The sequence below is a fragment of the Chiloscyllium punctatum genome, chromosome 10 (assembly GCF_047496795.1).
Source record: "Chiloscyllium punctatum isolate Juve2018m chromosome 10, sChiPun1.3, whole genome shotgun sequence".
In the NCBI taxonomy this organism is placed as follows: domain Eukaryota; kingdom Metazoa; phylum Chordata; class Chondrichthyes; order Orectolobiformes; family Hemiscylliidae; genus Chiloscyllium; species Chiloscyllium punctatum.
Window position 1 is genome coordinate 58,205,018 of NC_092748.1, and position 23,585 is coordinate 58,228,602.

At 38.1% G+C, this 23,585-nt stretch overlaps 1 protein-coding gene across 5 annotated transcripts in view; it reads right to left on the reverse strand.

Moving 5' to 3' along the window:
• The window catches only part of LOC140482190 (cytoplasmic dynein 1 intermediate chain 2-like), an 86,990-nt gene that overhangs the window by 38,327 nt on the left and 25,078 nt on the right, over nt 1–23,585 (reverse strand). For 2 of the 5 annotated variants that reach the window (XM_072579249.1, XM_072579245.1), the window contains exons 4-6: nt 23,408–23,546; nt 13,309–13,362; nt 12,986–13,101 (exon numbers count right to left, since the gene is read on the reverse strand). In XM_072579249.1, the coding sequence (XP_072435350.1) occupies nt 12,986–13,101; nt 13,309–13,362; nt 23,408–23,546 (309 nt within the window). The remainder of the gene's footprint in view (nt 1–12,985; nt 13,102–13,308; nt 13,363–23,407; nt 23,547–23,585) is intronic. The other 3 variants (XM_072579246.1, XM_072579248.1, XM_072579247.1) reach the window with 3 other exon arrangements.

Sequence of the window (23,585 nt, forward strand, 5' to 3'; positions counted from 1 at the left end):
TTCAAAAATAATCACACTGAGACACAGAAGATGCACATCCTTTCACAGAAATCACTTATACACTGGACAATCTATTAATCTGAAAGCAGTCTGACATGGTAGGGGTCCAACGTTGTTCAGCACAAAACCAAAAACGCGACACCCAAGATTGAAATAATCTCTGCAGGTGTGCTTGCCCCCCATGCCACTTTGTTGACAGTTTTACATACAATCATCAAATCTAAAACCTTTACAATAAATAATTTTGAAATGAACGTTTTCTCAGGACCAAAAGCTTGATACTGTAATAACTGCATTTTAAATGATAAGTCATCTTAAACTAAATAATGAAATACAGCTGCATTTGCTTATTGAAAAATACAATGAAGTACTGTTTTACCAGTTTGTCTTACTTAATCTTACAATACCTTGACAATTCTTCATACTTTTGTAGAACTGACCAACGATATTTCACAGTGAAAAGATATAATTTCGTTTCCAATGATATGGTAATGTATATTAAAGCAAAACTGATCTTAGCAGGAAAATATTCAATAAAGCTGCAGAATTTGAAAAGACTAAAAAGGTTAACACTGCAGTAAAATATGCTGCATTAAAAGAATGCTGATCTCTGCCAAAGAAAACTGCTGCCTGAATAACAACCCAACCTACAAAAAAGCAAAATGTAAATAAAGCATTTTGTGGATCAAATAATTATTGGAATCATTATAACAGAGTATTGACAATTTTTGATGATTAACATTCGCAATTGCCCATTAAAATTTGGACAGATGTTAAGCTTTAATGGAAACTGTTATATGAAAAATTACACCATATGGAAAATCATCTGCCATTTGGAGAAACTCAACTTGCCTTGAGAAAGACAATTACAAATTTATGATAAAACAGTTGAGTCATGCTCTACAACTTAAACTACCTACAGAAATCTGACGAGTAACTGGTTGTACAGGTTGTTCTGGTATAACGCGCATTTCATCAATGCAAATGTGCTATAACTTGATTGACAAATTGGGGATGCTGTTTCTACAGTGTAAACTTTTAAAATATGTGTTGGCTGTAACACGATTACAGCACTAACACTAAGCGCTGTTTCTAAAACCCAATTTTTCAACAATGCAGGTTTACACAAGAATGTAGCTATCACATTATAGAAGAACTGACTGTACTTAGAGGCTCAATTCTTAGGAAATAATTGACAAAGTGAATTGATGTTTTGGTTTTAAAATCTGCATTGATATCCTCATTTGATCTAAGGGATGTTGATCTATTGCTTGCTTCATGTAACCAGGAGAAAGTGAGGACTGCAGATGCTGGAGATCAGAGCTGAAAATGTGTTGCTGGAAAAGCGCAGCAGGTCAGGCAGCATCCAAGGAACAGGAGAATCGACGTTTCGGGCATCAGCCGCTGAAACGTTGATTCTCCTGTTCCTTGGATACTGCCTGACCTGCTGCGCCTTGCTTCATGTAACCGTCAGTTCTAAAATAAGCTTGGTTACAGATCAACATCCAAAAAATGAATTTCCACTTTAAAACAAAAAAAATCAGCACTAAGTTAACATCTCTTGGAAAGAATCTGGCTGATTTGGGAAATAGAAATACTCACAGTAGGGTACAGTGGTCTTTTCAGAGATATTAGGAATAATGTTAACCCTAAGCAGGAATTTGGCAGAGACCAAGGCAAGTACCAAATATCACTGACCTCAGCAGTTAAACATCCAGGTAATTTTAACTCCCCATGCATTCATATGCCCTTCATCTCAAGTCAGCTCCATACTCCTAGACTCTCATAATTTCCAAAAAGGAAATATTTTTGAAGGTTGTCAGGTTTCAGAAGGGAAAGAGAGAACCTAAACTTTCCTTATGGGTTTTCTCTTGATCTCAAAACAAGTAGCACAACATTTTACAAAGAATATGTTTGGGCCTCTTTTGTCCTCTATTTCTCTTCATACAAACTTTACCCAGCTTTTGTATTATTGGAAAAATACCTTACCTTTCTCAACTAGATAATTCTAAAGAAAACAGCAACATTATCTTCAGGATACTAATCATTGTAGGCATAGCTGGGGATGAAATGGGAATTAAAAACCTCCCTTGAAACTTGATTTCTAAAGAAGTTCTAAAAGAACACAATTTAGATCACTTGTTAGAACACAGGAGCTCAGATGTTCTTCCTTGCCTAGTTAGTTTTATTTCATCCAGAAATTCACCTAGCAAAAAATCAACTTGGTTTGTATGCCAATATGTTCAGGAGGTTCTTGCTGCTAATGGCAGTGAAGTTACTTACAAACTAGCAACACATAACTATCATTTGGGATTCTTACTTTAGAGATAGTTTATTTTCTGATAATATTATTTCCATTTAGGTTGTTTTATTTGAATTGCTAGATTAATAGAGTAAATATATCCATTTGAGTCTCACAGTGAAATCCCCACTTGAAAACAGACCTTTTCGAAATAGCTTGGTTTAATCTGGTAAGCTTGTGTTCCAGCACACACTAAAAGAAACACCGATGTGATCAATCATGCTTTTGTACTGCAGGCACCAATTTGATCCTCGTGTCTTTTGCCAACAAAATTAAATTATACTGCTCAGTCTGATTCATTTTAAAAATGGCTTCTCACAAGTTGGTTATTTTCTTTTGTAATCATGAGCAATAATTCAAAATATGAAATGTATCTAGATAGATTATTTTGAACTAATTCTATTTCCTTTTATGAAATACAGTTATCATTTTGGTTTAATATCTATGAAAAAGATTGACAGAACTCTGATTCCATTGCCCAAACAAGTTCCGCATTTGACTTTCCAAAACTTTTGAGTCTCCAAAACTTTTGACTCTTACTTGGAAAATTAAGGTTCAAGTTGAAACATTTATCATACTAGAGGAACAAACACTAAAAATATGGTTAAATTAATCTTCAATAACAGCTAGTTCTACACCCATCAGTTCAACACCAATATTGCTTAGACCTGAACCTTCATAATTCCAATGCTTTATGAGGAATGCACATGGAAATTTTATTTTCTTTCAAGTAAAGGACATTATTTCCCATTCAACAAATAATAACATGCCTAACAGATTTAGATACAAGAGAGTAGACATCAAAGCATCAAAATACTATATTGTCAATTTTTAAAATAAAACACCATATGCTTCATGCTTACCACAGTCTGGTTTTCATCAATAGATTTCACTCCAGCAGACTATACAATAAAGACACTGCACTAAAATAGCAGTTACTGCAGAAGTGACCAACTATTGTCGATGAACACTGAACACAAAGGTTAATGAACCACTGAGATTTTACTCTGTCTTAACATCAAAATTGTGATGTATTTCGTTGAGGTGGAAAGAAAGGCATTGCTGTAAATTAGGCTGCACCCAGCAATAACAATATGAGTGAAGTTACAGTTGTCTAGATGATGTGTTTCTATGGAGCAGGTTAATCAAAGTTAAATCATCTGTGAAATAGCTGTGTTTTGTTAACTTGGGTGTATTTGTATCCTTCCAGGCATACAAGGCATTTGACTCATGTTTTACTTCCTACATACAAAGACACAATCATCCACATTTTTGAAGCATTAAATCATCTGAACTCAAATAAATTACAATTCAAATATGCCTTTTAAATGGTGGTGAAAATTCCTAATAGAAGAAAAAACTTGAAGGTAAATTGAGGGCACATCTGTCAGTTTATGTTGTTCAAACGAACATTGAAGAAAGATCCCATTGTATAATTCGTAGAAGTGTCCTGAGCAACACATCTCTTTCAAACAACATTATTAAATCAGCTGGCTGTTGATCTCACTGCTGTTTACCATGCTGTAAGCTAGTTTTAAAATTATATCCCCTTGTCCTAGATGACTCTCGTTCACAGAAACTATCTACTAATTACTTATAAAATTCTTTTTAAAAAAGTCAAATATTCTGGGACCTTCTCCATTTCAGGAAATAAAAGTTTAACTTACATCATCTCTCACCACAATCTCTATTCCTTGCCACATAGCTAACATTCTGCACAATATGCAGTTGAGTGAAATGAGGGGGAGTCTCATAGAAATCTACAAAACTGACAGGGCTAGATAGGGTAAATATAAAAAGGATGTTCCCAAAAACCAAGGAATCCAGAACCAGGCATCACAGTCTAAGTTTAAAGACTAGGCCATTTAGGAATCATGACAGATTTCTTCACACAGTAATGAGTCGGTGGAATTTTCTACATTGAAGACGGTCAAGGCCAAAACGTTGAATTTTTTCAAAGAGGAGCTGGATATAGCACTTGGAGCAAAAGGACCAAAGGATATGGAAAGCTAACAGGATCAGTCAAGGTCTGATCAGGGATAGTCAGCATGGATTTGCACACGGCAAATCTTGTCTCACAGATCTTATAGAGTTTTTCGAAGAGGTAACCAAGAGGAAAGATGAGGGTAAAGCAGTGGATGTTGTCTATATTAACTTTAGTCAGGCCTTTGACAAGGTTCCACACAGCAGGCTAGTCATGAAAGTTAGGTTGCATGGTATGCAAGCAGAACTAGCTAATTGGATGCAAAATTGGCTCGATGGTAGGAAGCAGAGGGTGATAGTTGTAGGTTACTTCATGAACTGGAGGCCTGTGACTAATGGTATGCCACAGAGGTCGATGTAAAGATCTTTGTTATTTACATAAATGATCTGGATGTGAATGTACAAGGCATGATTAGTACGTTTTCAGATGATACAAAATTAGGACGTATTCTTAATACTGAGGAACTTTATCAAAAATTACAGAAGGATCTTGGTCAGATGGAGAAGTAGGCTGAGGACTGGCAAATGCAATTCAATACAGATAGGTGTGAGGTGTTGCACTTCAGAAAGTTAACTCAAGGTAGGTCATGTACAGTAAATGGTAAGGTCCTGAGGAGTGTTGAACAGAGGGACCTAGGAGTACAGCTACATAGTTCTTTGAAAGCAGTTTCACAGTTAGACAGGATGTTGAAGGAGGCATTTAGCATGCTGGCCTTCACTGGTCGAGGCATTATTTATAAGAGTGGGGATGTTATGTTACAGTTGTATAAATCGATGAGGTTGCGTTTGGAGAATTGTGTACAGTTTTGGTCACCTTGTTACAGGGAAGACATAGTTAAACTGGAAAGAGCTCAAAGAATATTTACGAATATGTTGCCAGGCCCAGTGGGCTTGAGTTATAGGGAAAGGTTGACCAGGATAGGACTCTATTATTTGGAACATAGGAGAAGGAGGGGTGACCTTATTGAGGTGCATAAAATCATGAGAGTCATGCATATAGTCTTTTTCCCAGAGATGGGGAATTGAAAACTAGAGGGCACAGGTTTAAAGTGAGAAGGGAAAGATTTAAAGAGGACCTGAAGGGCAACATCTTCATGCAGATAATGGTGCTTTTATGGAACAGGCTGCCAGAGAAAGTGGTTGAGGCAGTTACAATTGCAACATTTAAAAACATTTGGACAGGTATATGGATGGGAAGGGTTTAGAGGGATATGGACCAAATGTGGACAAATGTAGCTGAGTGGGCACCATGGTCAGTATGGACTAGGTTGGGCCAAATGACCTGTTTCCATGCTGTATTACTCTATCAGGGAACTGAGTTGGATGATCAGTCATGATTATATTGAAAGGTATAGTAGGCACAAGGGCCAAATTGGCCACTCCTGCTCCTATTTCCTATGTCTCCATATTTCTATACTTAATCATTGTATAAAATAAAACTATCATTTCAAGTCCAAACATTTTTCAACCTTCTCTTTCAGTCAGATCAAAATATTTACATTCAAAGCAACCTGACCAGCATTTACCCTCTCCTTTAAAATATACTTTACAGTTGTTGTAGTTCTGTTCGCCGAGCTGGGAATTTGCCTTGCAAACGTTTCATCCCCTGTCTAGGTGACATCCTCAGTGCTTGGGAGCCTCCTGTGAAGCGCTTTTGTGCTGTTTCCTCCGGCACTTATAGTGGCCTGTCTCTGCTGTTTCCGGTTGTCAGTTCCAGCTGTCCGCTGTAGTGGCCGGTATATTGGGTCCAGGTCGATGTGTTTGTTGATAGTGGATGAGTGCCATGCCTCTAGGAATTCCCTGGCTGTTCTCTGTTTGGCTTGCCCTATAATGGTAGTTTTGTCCCAGTTGAATTCATGTTGCTTGTCATCTGCGTGTGTGGCTACTAAGGATAGATGGTCGTGTCGTTTTGTGGCTAGTTGGTGTCCATGGATACAGATCGTTAGCTGTCTTCCTGTTTGTCCTATGTAGTGTTTATTGCAGTCCTTGCATGGGATTTTGTACACTACATTGGAAACAGCACAGAAGTGCTTCACAGGAGGCTCCCAAGCACTGAGGATGTCACCTAGACAGGGGACGAAACGTTTGCAAGACAAATTCCCAGCTCGGCAAACACAACCACAACAACGAGCACCCGAGCTACAAATCTTCTCCCAAACTTTGAATACTTTACAGTCACTTTTCATTTTAAAAGTAGTTCAATTCACCATTGAAGTTTTAATCGTGCTAAGAATTTATTCTTGCTTTCCTTTATTCCATTATTAAAAAGCAATGCAATGTGAAAAGCTGAGTTTCAGGCTCATACAATTTTGAGTTTAGTCTTGTTCTCCAACTTATTGCAACATTACACTAAGTTTTGAACACAAGGATAAATTTTAATTTAGGTAGATAAAAAGTAAGACAACTACAGGTAGACAACCCTTTATCCGAAAAGTTCCAAAGTTCGATGGTTTTTTTGTGAAGTTATTTTTCTCATTAACAAGGTTGTTTGGCATGCAAACAGTTAACCCAAACCCACACTCACTCGATACATGTCATTCAGATATGACATGGGGCGGGGCATTGCCCAGCACTGGCAGGCCTCAATTCTGTCTCAAGGCCACCTTTACTCAGTGAGTCTGCTCCTCTAGCAAGATTTCTTAAAATTTTACCATCAAACTGTCACTTATTCTGAAATTCCAAAAATTCTGAATTCTGAAAACCAGCTGGTCCCAAGCATTTCAGATAAAGGATTGTGCATCTGTATTATTAGTCGTTCCAATCTAGTTTCACTTTGAGTTAGGTTTTACATAGAAGCAAGGGAAAAAACCCCAAGGATGGCATTTGAATTTAATGCTTACAGATTCTTGCGAGGAAGGACATTTTAAATATCGATAATGAAAGATCGGTCAGTTTGTGTCAAAGGATAAGTGAAATTATAAGAAAGAAGTTCATTGCTCTTTTAAAGTTCCAAATTGATAAAGAGCTAAATTGGTATCGTTCCTGAAACAATCTTTTGACAACAGGGATAAAAAGCAAGGGTTCCCTTCAGCTGCAACTTATAGAAACTTGTTTCTATGAAACAAAAAGAGATGGCTTCCATGTGCGGGGGGGCGCGCGCGCAACCCAGGCTCAGCCTGTCAACTGCATTTAAAATTAGTTGGAGTTGAAGACTTCTAGAAATGTTGCATTAGGAACGAGGTGTTCCAAATATAGGGAAGACGTGACTATCATATCAAATTGCCCAAACATGGTTTTGTATTTGGTCTTTTAATATGAGCTAAATAACTGTTTCTGTACAGTTATTATATATAGGCTGTTTTTGATTAGTCAATCATCAAGGACAGGTTATTTTAAGGATAGAAAGTGCAAAATAAAAATCAAAAACGCTGGGGAAACTTAGCAGGTCTGTTAGTGACTATGAAGAAAGAAATAGTATTAATGCTGAGTGAATGACTCCTTTTCAGAACACAGATTTAAGTTTGAAGACCAGAAGTTCTCTTTAGTTCAAAAGGTAGTACAGCAGTTATTAAAATTAATCAATGCAGTTGTAAGACAGTGAAAATTGGAGTGCACGCAGTAAGTAGCATTTCCATCATGTAAGTGCTAGCCAACAACTACCATTTCCAACAGGAAAATGTCTATCCACTGTCATTAGATATTCAACGGCATTACCATAACCATTATCATCATCAACCTCAGAATCACTACTAGCTGAACAAAACACACAGAGGGCAAGAAAAGAGGAATACAGAACAGGACATTATATTGAAGATATGCCCCCTCCTTTAACCAGTATATTTTAAATAACAAGTTAGCATGGTTACTGGCTATTTTGTCCCGAAGTATAAAATACAGGATACAATGAAATGTGTTTTTTTTAAGTATTAAAATGTATATTTTAAATACAGACTGAATAGCCTTACAATCCTGATGGTCTAAGGATATTTCTTAATCTGTTTAGATTTAGATATTAGTGGAGTCACCAGCACTCTCTCAAACTTGCCAGATGGGAATTTTAAGGTTTTGGCTCAGTGATAATAGAATGGCAGTTATTATTCAAAATTATGTTGGTGTGTGACTCATCAGGGGATTTGGAGGGATAGTGTTACCATGTACCTACTGCCTAAAGCAATATTAGTAGTAGATTTAGCAAATCCTATCAAAGGAACCCTGGTGAGTTACTGGAGTGCAACATGTGGATAGCATGGCACAATCTGCATTTCACCAGTGGTGGTGAATGGGGTGTTGACCAAAGAGACCGTTTTGCCCTGGATGATGTCATAATTCTTGCATGATGTTGGAACTAGAAAGTGTTCAATCACAATCCTAATATGCTCTTTAGGTGGCAAAATTTATTGGGGAGTTCAGAGGGAAGTTACTCACCACTCTGCATTTGACATGCTCTTATAAGCACAGTATTTCATGGCTGGTTGAGTTAAGTTTCAGATCAATAGTGATCCTCTGGATAATGAAGGTTATGGTAATACCTTTGAATATCAAAGGAAGGTGGTTAGACCTCTGCATTTTGGAGATGCTAGTCAGTAATCAGCACTTACGTGATGCAAATGCTACTTATCACCAAAACCAGAGGTTATCCAGCTCTTGCTGCAGTCAGGCATTGACAGCTTTAGGAATTGAAATGGAAAGGGAACACAGTGCATTCATCAGCTAATGTCCCTGCTTCTGAATTTATGTTGGGAGATAGGTCATTGATGAAGCTGAAGGTAGGCAGGTCTAGGGAACCACCCCAAGAAATTCATACACCAATGCCCTTGGGCTGACATAATTGGCTTCCAATAACTCATTCATCTTCATTTGTGCTAGGTCTAGGTCAAAATAATAGAGAGCTTCCCTGGTATTACAAGGGCTATTTTCTATTCATGATGTTGGAGAAATGAGGGTGCAGCATGTACCAACTTTCTGGAATAGCAATTCAGATGATGCACAAAGTCTGCATATATCTGACTTATCCATTCTGTCTCCAGTAAACCTTGTAAAACAATGCAAATTCAGGACCACTATCTTGATCAATCATCATCAAAACTTTCTTGGAACAGAAAATGCTGGAAATATTCAACAGGCAAGTGGCATCTGTGGAAACAGGAGTAAAGTTAACATTTCAGATAAATAATCTTTTATCACAGTTAGGAATAGTTGAAACTGCAATACATTTTAAGCAGCTGAAATAGAATGAGTAGAAAAATATCAAACGGGAAAATATGTGATGATGTGACAGACAGGAGAGATTAAGTAAGAAAAGAGGTGGAAGTAGTAGTAGTGGTTGAGGCTAAATAGAATGGGGATAGTATCAACGAGGATAAGAATGAGCCTGGAGTAGCTAGGTTTCAGAAAATGATGAACGGCTGCCATCTGAAAGCTTAAACAAGAAACAAAAAGACGATGACCAAATTGCAAAGAATAAGAAACAAAATGGGCAGAGATAACAGCCTGAAATTACTGAACTTATTGTTGAGGGGAGATAACTGTGAAGTACCCAATTGCAAGATGAGTTTCTGTTCCTAGACCTTGAGTTGAACATCAATGGAACACTGCAGTACTGTGAGGATAAAAGGGTCAGCATGAGAGCCAGATGGCAAACTAAAATCTTAAACTACCTAGGTTCAGTGCAAACCCTGCAAAGTGATCAGCAACTCTGCATACAGCATATATTAACAGTCTTGAAAGGTAAAGAGATAATATGGCACATGTTATACCTCCTGTTTTTGCTTGGAAAGATACTGGGGTGTTGGGAGTGATTGATAGTGGACTGAGTGCAGGGGAAAGAACAATCATTTCAGGATACTGAAAAGCAGGGGAAGAAGATGTATGATAATCCATACAGAGCAAGGTGAAGTTATCTTGCTGTAGGTAGTAGAAATGGCTGGAGGATGATCTGTTGAATACAGAAACTGAAAACTTGAATGTGCGAGACAAAAGCGAACCCTATTATGTCTCTGAAAGGGAGGGGAATTCATGAAAGTAAACGTACAGAAAATATCATCATCATTGTCACTGGCTTTGCCAACTAATTTGGGAAAACCCTGAGTTGAAGAAAAAGGAGGACCTATCTGAAGCCCTGCTATTAGCATATACAACAAACAATGAAACTGTGAGAAAGGAATTAGAATAAAATTGCATGAAAGTGGTTGTGAGGAAGTTATAGATCAAGTAGCTGTGAGCATTAAGGGAGCTTATAATGAACATTGTTGATTATCTCAATTTCTGGGATGGTCCAAGATGATGATTAGATTACATTCACTACAATATGGAAACAGGCCCTCCAGCCCAACAAGTCCACACCAACCCTCCAGAGCAATCCATCCATCCACTCACCTACATTTAACCCTAACTAATCCACCTAACACTATTGGCAATTTAGCATGGCCAATATGCCTAACCTGCGCATCTTTGGACTGTGGGAGGAAACCAGAGCACCCGGAGGAAACCCACGCCAACACAGGGAGAATGTGCAAACTCCACACAGGCAGTTGCTCGAGATGGGAATTGAACCCAGGTCCCTGGCGCTGTGTGGCAACAGTGCTAACCACTGAGCCACTGTGCCGCCCTAAGGATTGATGTAGACTATTTGAAGTTAAGAGAAAGGAGTGGTAGTTTTCCAGGTCAGGCTAAGGATAGAAATAGCACAGATTTAGTTATCAAAATAGCCTCCACCACCCATTTCACCAACTTAAAATCTGTCACACTTATAGATTTTTCCAGTTTTAATGAAAGGTTATTGACCTGAAACATTCAGTATTGCTTTCTCAACAGATGCTAATTTACTGAGCATTTCCAGTATTTTCAATTTGAATTTCAGATTTCCAACATCCACAGTATTCCATTTTATTGTAGAAACACACTGACAGCATTGGAAGTGGAAAACAAAGCATCCAATTATATTAAATTCCTGATCGTTAGTCCCTAAAGGCACTTTGATGCAACTGCTCATTTCAAATATTTCAAAGCTAAAATTAGGACTTATTTAGTAGGATCAAGCCCATATCTTCCAACTAAAAAGTCAACACGTGCAACGCATGCCGCCACTGAATCAATCAAAAATATAGAGATTATTGGAACATATTAATGTGTTATCATTATTAAAATAAATGTTAATGTTTAAACAGTTATTTTTTACAATTTCAATTTACAGTTAAAACAGATACCTTTTTAAATGATATTTCCATCCTGAGTAAATAGGAGTGACAGAAACAATGGACCATATTTTCTGAACAGCGGCAATCTGTGAGAGAATGCCACTCCATTCTTTCCTTTTTAGGGAAGGGAACTGATTTATGACAGGAAATTCCATTCAGAGCTCCTTCAGAAATACAGAGCCATATTTTCCTTGACAGGTCTAACGTAGTGTAGAGCAGTCAGGGGAAAGCAAACCACGCCCCATGTTTCACAGCAGTTAGTTGTTGTATTCTGTAATTTAATGGTCCAGCATCACAGACAGCCATTTTGAAGCTTATATCAAAAAGTAAGTATGTAAGGTGATGATGAGTAGTGTATCGTGCAATATAGGATGGGGTGACAGGTAGATACAGTGTCAGGTGAGTACGTGCAGGGTGCCAGGTGAGTAAAGTCTTCGGTCCAGCCCTAGGAGAAGAGGGGACTGTTGAATCAAGATCTGAACATTTTGGAGATCTGGAGAAGACATAGTTGGGATGTGAGATACACTAGGAAATCAGTTGAATAATTATTTAAGGGTTAGATGAAATGTGAGTTGTCCAGAAGCATTTGTAAAAACACTGTCAGAACTGAAAATAGATGGGAAAGGATGGTGTTTTTGCTGATGATGGGGGGGGTTCAATACAGTACATGGAGATGTGGCCCAGTGACAAATATATAGAGAGAGAAGAGGGAGGAGAAAGAGAGTGTGAAGGGGAGGGACAGAGAGGGGTAGGAAGAGAAGAAAGGGAGACAGAGACAGAGTTAAGGAGAAAGAGAAACAGTGAAGGAAGGAGTTGGGGGTGTAGAGAAAAGGAGTGGGCACAGGGAGGGAAGAAAGAAAGACAGGAACAGAGAGGGGAAAGGCATTAAAGAGAGACAGACAGACAGACAAAGTGACGTGAAACAAACAAATAATGAGATAAGTTAAAAGAGAACTGGTTAAGGTGCTAATGAGAAGTGTATATGGTAGAAAATGGGTTGGTGTGCTAGGAGCAACACACATACAGGTGTGGGGAAAGGGAACGAAGGAAGAGGGTGATTAATTTTCTGAAATTGTAAAGCTCAGAGGACAAACTTGCTAATTTACCTCCTCCCTCTTCACTAGTAGCTAGAAAAGTCAAATGTAGCAATGTATTGGAACGGTCTGTTTCCTGAATGATATAATATTCATAGATTGCTGGTTTATACAGTAAAAAAATGGGTGAGAGAGTACAGTATTTACTCACACTAAATATGCAGTGCACATGGTATTAAAAAACGTTGACAAAATGCTAATCTGCACTCCAAGCAAATACAACCCATTTCTATAATATGGTATTTTAGGTTTTATAGCACATTGAGCTAGAAGATGAATTTTCCATCAAAAACATTTTAGAAGTTTTTTTAAATTTAATATTTACCCATGCAATTTACACCATCAATTAAACAGCACAATAATTTTTGTTCAAAAATATTACTTCAGAAATTCACAACACTATCAAGAAAAAAGTGCTTCATTATTTTTCGTACTTTTCTAGTAACATACATACATATCTGTCAGCTTACTTTCAGTATTTTGTGTAATCACTGGAGTTTGAGTTTCCTTTGTGTATGTAACAATCTCTCGTGGAGGAAAGTCTACTTGCGTGATTTTTGCCATCTCCAGTTTAATGGGTCCTCGTCTGTCAGTAAATGATTGGGACAGGGAGAGAGAATTACTGAAGTTATAAAATAAGTAACTGTATACAAAGCTAAAAGAGCATATGAAAAACATCGATTGATAAATATTTAAAACAAAGATGTAACTTTATCCCTCAATTCTGCAGACTAGCATGTGAGAAATATACAAATGGCAGAAAAGTACAATAAATAGAATGAATAAGCAATACCCAATATCAGCTTGAAGCTGCAGAACTGAAGGATCGGTATCCCAGTGAAAGGTCCTAAGTGATTGACAAGTCAACCGTGCAGCATTATCAAAAAAAGTTTAGATCAGTAATGTTAATATTGATGTACATTTAATTCAGACATTCATTTTCCATAAATATATTTAAACCAAGCACTAATTTTTAGCGTACTGTTTATTGTAACATTACCTGTTGTACAGGTGAATAATATCATTAAACATTTATTACTTGATGCTTGTACATTAGGAAGGATTTCTATGTTAAAACAAAATACTTAGGAAAAGTCACATTTCAGCTAAACATCAGACAATTACAGGCTGTAAGATAACTTTAATGTAAATGTTTTAAACATCACACAATATTGAGAAAAATAACTAGCAGCATGAAAAATAATAAACAGCTAAAGAAACAAGAAATGAAAAAGGATTGTAGGAAAAGTTATTACAAAAGCCAAAGACAGATCATCTTAGAATAGATATGGGGGAACTGTGATAGTGACGGGTTGATTGAAAGGAGACTTGGTTAGTGTCCAGGTGGCTGCCAATTGTGTTTTTTTGAATTTTAAAGATTTGCTTTTTGAACTTTGATAAAATGAACCTCACTACAAATCTCAATTTTTATTAAAATCAGGTCTCAAAAATAAACTTAATTAATTTTTCAGTTCTGAAATATTAGATTAATTTAATGGTCCAGCATCACAGACAGCCATAAGTTATGGTAAAATTAGAGACTTTATTTGGTGCCTACCAAAGGAATCTAAGGAAGTCACGAGTCAAACACAGTGGAAGCTGAATTACACAAAGGCAAACACTAAGTACTCACAAAAAAACAATAAGATGGCAAACAATTTCGCCAAGTTTCAACATGTTTTCCATTAATTCATGCCTATTCCAATCCATATCCAATGTGGTATAATGATTTGGAAAAAACACGTAATTCTAATTACCAAACAAATATAAACAAGTACTGATTACTTGGTTCACACTGAATCCTGCATTTGCAAGACCTCTTTCAGTGCATCATCTGCAAAATCAAAGGCACACTGTTCAGTTCCCGTGAGAAACACTGCCCTATAACCTCAAGTTCATCCTATCTTGCAACTTCATCACGTTGAGTCCAATGACGTGTCCTAATAAATTTAGGAATGCTACAAAGTATACAGCTTAGCAATTGCCTTGATAGTTCTTTCCACTGCAACATTGTTTGTGTCTTCTGTCTCACTGTCACTGAAACTTCCCTTGCAAGCTCCAAAGCAAATTACTCCAGTTAGCCATTTGAAGTGTTGTCCAACTGTTGCTTCAGTTTTGGAGTTTTCAGCATCATTTTCTTAACATTGTCCCATAACTTTTCCATCTCATCTACACATTTTTCAACATGGTTTTCAAAAACATCCTCAAATCATTCCTCCATTTACTATCTGCAAACCATCTTTCAGTTATTTTGCTCTCAGCAATTTTCTTCTTTGAAATATTTAGGCTACATTTTATCAGAGGCACCATACTATAAAACACAAAATGTTTCTCATGGTGGTAACATCAGTGTAGGTTAAAAACCATTAACACTAAAATATTGATGTTGATGCAATTGATGAGGCTCCTTGCCAGTTTGCTCAGCAGTCCGACAAAGAAAACAGTAGATGACAAATGTCTGCTTCCTCAACAACAGAACATTCATCAGTCACACTGACCACCTCAAGCATTAAAAGATGTTTACCACTATAAATAAATTTCCCCTGTCTAATGCACCTAACCAACACATCCCTGAATACTATGGGCAATTCAGCATGGCCAATTCACCTAATCTGCATATCTGTGGATTGTGGGAGGAAACAGGAGCACCGGGAGGAAACCCATGCAGACATGCATACTTCTCCCAAAGGGTTGTGAATCTGTGGAATTTGCGACCCCAAAGTGCAGTGAATGCTGGGACAGTGAGTAAATTTGAGGAGGAGCTGGACAGATTTTTAACCGTTACTGAGTTGAAGGGTTATGGGGAGAAAACAGGAGGAGGGAGTGAGAAGCATATCATCCATGATCAAATGATTAAGAATGAAAGTCAAAGTGGTTACTAGATTTCATAGAATCATTGGATGGTTACAAGCAATAACAGGCAGCTATTTGGCCTGTCATGTTTGTGCTGGTGCTCTGAAGGAACAATACAGATAATTGGAGACATTCCTGATGAAGGTCTTATGCCCGAAACGTCAATTCTCTTGTTTCTCGGATGTTCCCTGACCTGCTGTGCTTTTCCAGGGCAACACGTTTCAATACAACTAATACCATGCCACTGCTGTTCCCCGTAGCCTTATAAATCAGATAAAGATAAAGATCCAATTCCATTTTGAAAGCCTTAACTGACCCTACCTCGACCATGCATTCAGTTAGTGCATTCCCAGATCCTAAACACTTGCTGCATGACAATGTTTATTATTCCACTATTCCTTCTTCTCTTAACAACCTTAAATCAGTGCCTTTTGGTTATCTATTCTTCCTTAAAATGGAACAATTTCTCTCTATCTACTCTGTGGACTTGAATACCACTATCAAATCTCCTGTCATCGATCTATTCTCCAAAGAAAACAGTCCTAAATTCTCCAATCTTTCCATGAAACTGACGTTCCTCATGTGTGGAGCTATTCTTATTAATGTTTTCTGAACCCTCTCTCTAATACCTTCCTAACTTTTTCAAAGTAAGGATCTAGATGCACTATTTTATTCGAGGATAAACACGTGTTTTATACAGGTTTTACATAACCTCCTCACTTTTGTACTTTCTTCCACTAGTGTTAATTGGCCTGGTTGCCACATGCATTATTACTTGGTCTCTCAATCTTTCCTGCCACTTTAACAAATTATGCAAATATATACACACACACGCACACACACACAAAGGAGCATCTGATGAAGGAACAGCACTCTGAAAGCTAGTGTGCTTCCAATTAAACCTGTTGGACTATAACCTAGTGTTGTGTGATTTTTAACTTTGTACACCCCAGTCCAACACCAGCATCTCCAAATCATATATTTCCAAGGCAGGGTGGTGAGTGGCATGGATTGGAATTTGCAGCTAGCAGGGTTCCTGTCTACTACTCCGGGCCTTCTAAATGGAAGTGGTCATGGTGTTAGCTAAGGAAACTTAATGAATTTCTGCAGTAGTACATACTGCTGCCACTGTGTCAGTGGTGGGGAAAGTGAATGTTTCTTTGTGGATGTGGTGCCAGTCAAGCAGGCTACTTTGGCCTGGAGAGTATCAGGTTTTTTGAGTTTTGTTGGAGTTGCTCTCATTCAGGTATTCTATTGCACTGTTTCCTGTCACTCAGTAGAGTTTGCTTCCATGTTGTTCCGGACTCTCTTAGCACATGAGTTCTAACTTTGCTCACAAGTCTGTTCTCCAGCACTACTTTAATATTATTGGAAGACAATGTACACCACATCAACAGCACTACTCATGTTAACTGTCTCAGTTGCCTCAAAAAATTCAAGCGAGTTAGCTACAATTTTCCTTTGACAAATCAATGCTGGCTTTGTTTACTTAACCTACAACTGACTATTAATTTTGTCCTAAATTAAAATTTCTAGAAGCTACCCCGCCACCAAGGTTAAATTGAATGACTTAAAGTTGTGGGACGCAACTTTATACCTTTTTTTTGGAATAGGGATGCAACATATGCAATTCTCCAGTCTTCTGGCATCAGCACTACATCTGAGGAGCTTTAGAGTTATGAGAGTGTCCATGTATCGCCTACTCTCATTTCTTCCAACAGCCCCAGCTTCAACTTATCAAGGCCCAGCACCTGATCAACTTTAGGTCCACAGAGCCAATCGATACCTTCTCATCAAGTCTAAATACTTCAAGTGCCTGAACTATCTCCCATTTCAACATAACACTATTCCTTGATAAAGACAGATCTAAGCACAGAGCTAATACCTCAGCCATTCTTTTCATCTTCATATATAAATTGCTTTCATGATCATCCTACCACATACTACTAATATGCCTATAGAAGACTTTTGGATTTCATTTTATATAACTCTTATTTCTATACTCACTTGCAGGATCACTACTTCGGAGATGGGTTTGCATGCTAATTTCCTAACTAGCTCAATAAATTCTGACTACAGGACATTTCATTTTCTACCTACCTACCTCATTGGTGAGCCGTGAGGGCCATCTACAGCCATCCAGTGACATTCTTCACCTTGGCACTAGGAAGGCAACATACCATCCAAATCTATATGTGTGATTACAGAAATGCCAGTGTCCCACTAACAATTTGTTATACCTCCTTTATTGCTCATCTCATCTTCCTCTTGACCACTGCACAGCAGAATCAGCTATAGTGCCATGGATTTAACTCTAGCTGCACTCCTCAGATGAACCAACACTTTCATCAATATTCAGAACTGATTGATGGTTGAAGAGCTAGATGTACTCGGGGGCAACTGCATTACTTGCCTATTTGCTTTTGACTGTCATGTGATCACCCATTTAATCTCTTCCTGCAGACTGTTAAGCTTCACAATAACCACATCTATAAACATGAGACTAACAAAGCTCTTTCTTCATGGATATGTCCCAGTGATGTCAGTGCTACTCAAGCAGAGAAATTGACAATCCAAGCTGTTGCAGCTGACAACACTTCATATACATATAGCTATGTACATCATAGGTACTTTTATGGAGTTCGCACATGGAACAGGATACACATTCCCGGGGATCGGAGTTTCCCAGTTGTAAGAATAAAACTTCTCCTGTTGTCACTTAAGAAGGGAAACTAATTGAAATGTTTTATTTAACACTAAGCAAAACAAAAAAAAAATTAACTTTCCAGCTCCTTAGAATAACTTCCTAACTTTGGCGAATAATAAACAAAGCAACAACACTCATCGACTAATCAAAGCATGGGTTTCATGTGATGTCACAGTTTGATTCTTTTCTCTTCCTCAGTTCAGTGATCAGAGCTGAGCTGCTCCACACTGCTTCATAGTGATCCCGTACAAGTACTGCAATACCTGCTAATGAATCCTATAATCTGTCTACTAACAATGGGTAGAGTAACTTGTATTTCTGACCTAGATCACGTAGAAATATCTATCAGTTGCTGACTCTCTGTGCAAAATCCGAAAAAAGAATTTTACTCCTTTCCTCTGAAACATATATATACACACAGCTAAGTGCCAAGCTTTGAGTGCTTCTGAACTGAAACCAGCCTTAGCAAACATTTGAATTAATTTACTAACTCAGAAACAATGACGTTCTTGACCAGAGTCCTGTTGAGCTGCTATTGGCAAGATGGTGTTTACAATCTACTTCTCACCCTACACCTAACAGAGATCATCCTTTTTAATTCATTTATGGGCATCATTGACTGACTAGCATTCATTGCCCATCCCTAGTTGCTCTTCTGATACACTGATTGGTGTGCCAGGCCATTCCAGAGGAAACAGAGTCAAACACACTACTGTGGCTCTGGAGTCACATGTAGGCTAGACCAGGTGAGGCTGATCTTCTTCCCTGAAGGACATTAGTAAACCAGATGGTTTTTCCGACAATCAACAATGGATTCATGGTCATCATTAGCTTCTTAATCCCAGATTTTTACACAATTCTAATTCTACTATCTGCCACGGTGGGATTCAAACCCAAGTCCCCAGAACATTAGCTCACATTCTGGTTTAATAATCTAGCAATAATACCCCCAGCCCATCACCTCCCCTTGGATCTAATCCGAGCCAAGTAGAAATTTAAAAGAAGAGGAATTATTCACATAACAGCATAGTAAAAAAGCAGAATTAGTTCTCATTTCAAAATCCTAATCATGGCCCATCATTGCAAGATGAATTCATGAATTGAAGCATATTAGGACCAAAGTACTGGTAAATCACATAGCTAGGACTGTAGATAGGGATTTAAACTAAATACTGGAGAGGAAGGGCTCAATTGCATGGAAATTTTAAAATTAAAGGAGAGGAAAGAGTGTAGGTTAGTGATGAAGCACATTGTTACCAAGAAAAAAAAGGAAGGAAGTGTGTGGATGTCACATTGCACAAAAGAATCATAAAAGAGTAGGGATCGGCTTAGACCCCACCCTCCTCTCATTTATCTCTCCACCCTGCAAGCACTCTGCCTCTATTCCTGATGAAGGGCTTTCGCCCAAAACGTCGATTTTCCTGCTCCTCGGATGCTGCCTGAACTGATGTGCTTTTCCAGCACCACTCTAATCCAGAATCTGGTTCCCAGCATCTGCAGTCATTGTTTTTACCTCATACAACAAACTTAGCCAAGGCGCACAATTTAAGGAGGTTATGCTGGAACTATATATATGTTGGTTAGGCCACAGCTAAATTATTTTCTGCAGTTCTGGAATCCACATTATAGGAGGAATGTGATAGCGCTGGAGAGGATGTAAAGGAGATTTTCCAGCATGTTGCTATTCACTGAAGAGTTTCAGCTAAGAACAGAGATTGGACAGACTGAGTCTGTTTGCCTTAGAACACAGGAGATTGACAGGAAACATGATTGAGATGCATAAAATTAAGAGGCATAGTTAGGGTAGATTGGAAGAAACTTTTGTCATTAATTCTTCCTGAAGAAGGGCTCATGCCCGAAACGTCGATTCTCCTGCTCAATGGATGCTGCCTGACCTGCTGCGCTTTTCCAGCAACACATCTTCAACTCATTAATTCTTCCATCAAGGAGAAGGGGGCAAATATTCAAGGTAAGGGACAGAAGGTTTAGAAGAAATGCGAGGTAAACATTTTTATTCAGAGCGTGGTTGGAATCTAGAACTCTCTGCTTGTAAGAGGCAGAATGGCTCATAACATTTAAGTATTTAGATATATATTTGTGATGCCAAGGCATACAAGGTTAGAAAATTGAATTAGAATAGTTAGACGGTTGTTTTCAAATGGGCTATTTTTTTTTAAAAAAAGGGCCCTTTTCTAACAATGCATGAAACATTCAGGATAAAATTAATGAGTTAATAGTGCTATCAGAGATAAATAGGTACAATTTGATGGCAATTACTGAGACGTGGTTGCAGGTTGACCACATTTGTGAATTGAATATTGAGGGGTACTCTGTTTAAGAAGGATAAGCAGGAAGGAAAAGAAGTGGTATTTCTTTTGTGGGAAAGAACAAGATCAGTGTTTTAGTGAGAAATGATATAAGCACTAGGGAACAAGATGTAGAATCAGTCCTTTTTTTATTTGTGGTATATTGGCATCACTGACTGGCCAGCACTTTCATTGCCTGTCCCTAGTTGCCCTTGAGAAGGTGGTGGTGAGCTGCCTTCTTGAATAACTCTAGTCCACCTGCTGTGGGTTGACCACATTGCCAGGATTTTGACCCAAGGACAGTGAAAAAACGGCAATATATTTCCAAGTCAGGATGGTGAGTGACTTGGAAGGGAACTTGAAGATAGTGGTATTCCCATATAGCTGCTGCCCTTGTTCTTATGGATGAAGTGGTCCTGGATTTGGAAGGTGCTGTTTCAGGATCTTTGGTGAATTTCTGCAGTACATCTTTCATATAATACACACTACTACTACCACCACCACCACTAGTGGTGGAGGGTGCTTGGATAGAATTAAGAAATTGCAAGGGAAGGAAGTCATTGGTGAAGGTTATCTATAGGTCCCCAAACAGTAGTTTCATAGTAGGGCAAGTATAAACCAGGACACATTGGAGATTTGTTATAAAAAAGGAAAAGCCAGAATCACAAGTGATTTTGATATGCCTGAAGGATTGTTTATTGAATATATTAGAGCGCGTTTCTTGGAGCAATTACTTCACTTGATGAAGGACCAGCGTTTTGGAAGCTTGTGATTTCAAATAAACCTGTTGGACTATAACCTGTTGTTGTGTGACTTCTGATTTTGTCCACCCTAGTCTATTACTGGTATCTCCTATCTTCCTCAGAGAAACAGGCAATGCAGAGACTACAGAAAAGGAAGAACTTAATGAACTTAAAGAAACTTAACTTGGGAAAAAATGTTGAGAAAATTATTGTGATTAAAGGCAGACAAGTCCCCAGGGCCTGATGGGCTACAGTCTAGGGTGTTAAAAGTAGCAGCAGAGAGAAAAGATCCATTGGCTATAGTCTAAAATTCCCTGGAGGCTGGAAAGGTTCCAGTGGCTTAAAAAATGTGAATATAAAGTGCTCTTGCTCAAAATGGGAGGGAGGCAGACAATAGAAAACCACAGAATATTTAATGTCTATCACTGGGAAATTGCTAGAATCCATTATGAAGGAAGTGATAATTGGACATTTGGAAAGTCAAAATGCCTGTCAAAAGTCATCAGAGTTGGTATGGTTTCATGAAGAATAAATAATATTTGACTGGTTTGCTACTGCATCAGACTCAGCATGATGTCACGAAGAACAAGTCACGTTTGACTAATTTGCTAGAGCTCTTTGAAGATGCGATTAGCAAAATGAACAATGGGGATACTGTAAACATCATATATCTAGACTTTCAGAAAGCATTTGATAAGATGCCAGAGTAAAAGTTAATATACCAGATTAGATCACATGGGGTTAGGGGCAATATATTAGCTTGGACAGAGGATGGGCTTACCAATAGAAAAGAAAGTCAGGATAAATTGTTTTTTGTCTGGTTTGCAAGATGTAAGTGGTGGAATGACACAGGATTTGGTCCTCAGTTCCCAACTATTTACAATCAATGTCAATGATCTGGATGCAAAGATAGAAGGTGACACTAAATTAAATGGGAAAGCAAGTGTCAATAAAGAAATTTACAAGTGGATATGGATAAGTTAGGTAAATGGGCCAAAAATTGGCAGATGGAGTTTAATGTGGATAAGTGTTTGGTGATCCAATTCAAATGGAAAACAGAGAAGCAACTTATTATCTGGTGGAGAGAAACTTCAGAGTGCTTTGGTGCAGAGGGATCTAGATGTGCTTGAAATTACAGAAAACTAGTATGCGAGTACAATAGGAAAACAGGAAGTCAAATGGAATTTTGGCAGTGATTGTTAAAGTGATAGAGAATAAAAGTAGGGAAGTGTTCCTGTAATTGTACAAGGCATTAGTGACACTGCATCTACATGTAATTTTGGTTCCTTTAAGAGGGATGTAGTTTCATTGGAGGCATTTCAGAGGTGGTTCACTAGATTGATACCAGAGATGAAACTTTTGTGATATGAAGAAAAAATAAACAGTTTCAGCCGATATTCTCTAGAGTTCAGAAGAATGAGGAGATCTGTTTGAGATGGGAAGTGGAGGAGGCCGGTACAATTGCAACATTTAAAAGGCATCTGGATGGGTATATGAATAGGAAGGGTTTGGAGGAATATGGGCCAGGTGCTGGCAGTGGGACTAGATTGGGCAGGAATATCTGGTCGGCGTGGACGAGTTGGACCAAAAGGTGTTTCTATGCTGTACATCTCTATGACTCAATGACTGTATGATATCTATGCAAGATATAACGGGCATTGACACAACAGAAGTAAAGCAGATTCTGTTTTCCCTGTGAGGCAATCTAGAATGATAAGTTATAGATTTAGGATAGAGTTGGAAATTTTAAACAGAGATGGAGGAATTACTTCTCTCAAAGGGTCGTGAGTTTGTGGAATTACTGCTATAGAATGCAATGGATGCCAAAACAGGAGACAGACAGATTTAAGGATTTTGGAAAGAGATCAGTAAAGCTGAATTGAGGCTGAGATGGGATTTGCCATAACCCAACTGAATAGCTGAACAGATTCAATGGGTTGAATGGTCTACACGTGCTCCTAGTTCTTATGTTCTAAGATGTTAAGGAACAGCACAGCACTATACTATAGGTGGAGGAGGAAATAAAAATACATCTTAAAATGAAAACAGTCACTAGGCTGATACTATGTACCACCCAGCAGCTGCCTGAAGAATGGTATTTATAACCAGGTACAAAATCACACAATGTAGCTTCCAAAAACTGTAATGGGAGGAAAAACTGTAGAAATAAACACATTTCTTACTTTTGAGACAATAAAATCATAAAATTCATACATATCAGAAATTATACACTGTATAGATACAACAGAAAATGCAGAGTGAAATGTAAATAAGTGGTCATACCTTGCCCCAAGAGTGCAATCAGCAGAATCCTGGCTTCCAGCCTCACTTGGTGTACTCACCGATTTTGAGGGAGGAGATGTAGGAGGGACTAAATAGTGAAACAGACAGGTATCCGCTGTTACTACCCGTAGTGGATGCACTGGTAATGATGTTTCAAAATTAATTTAACATGAAATAT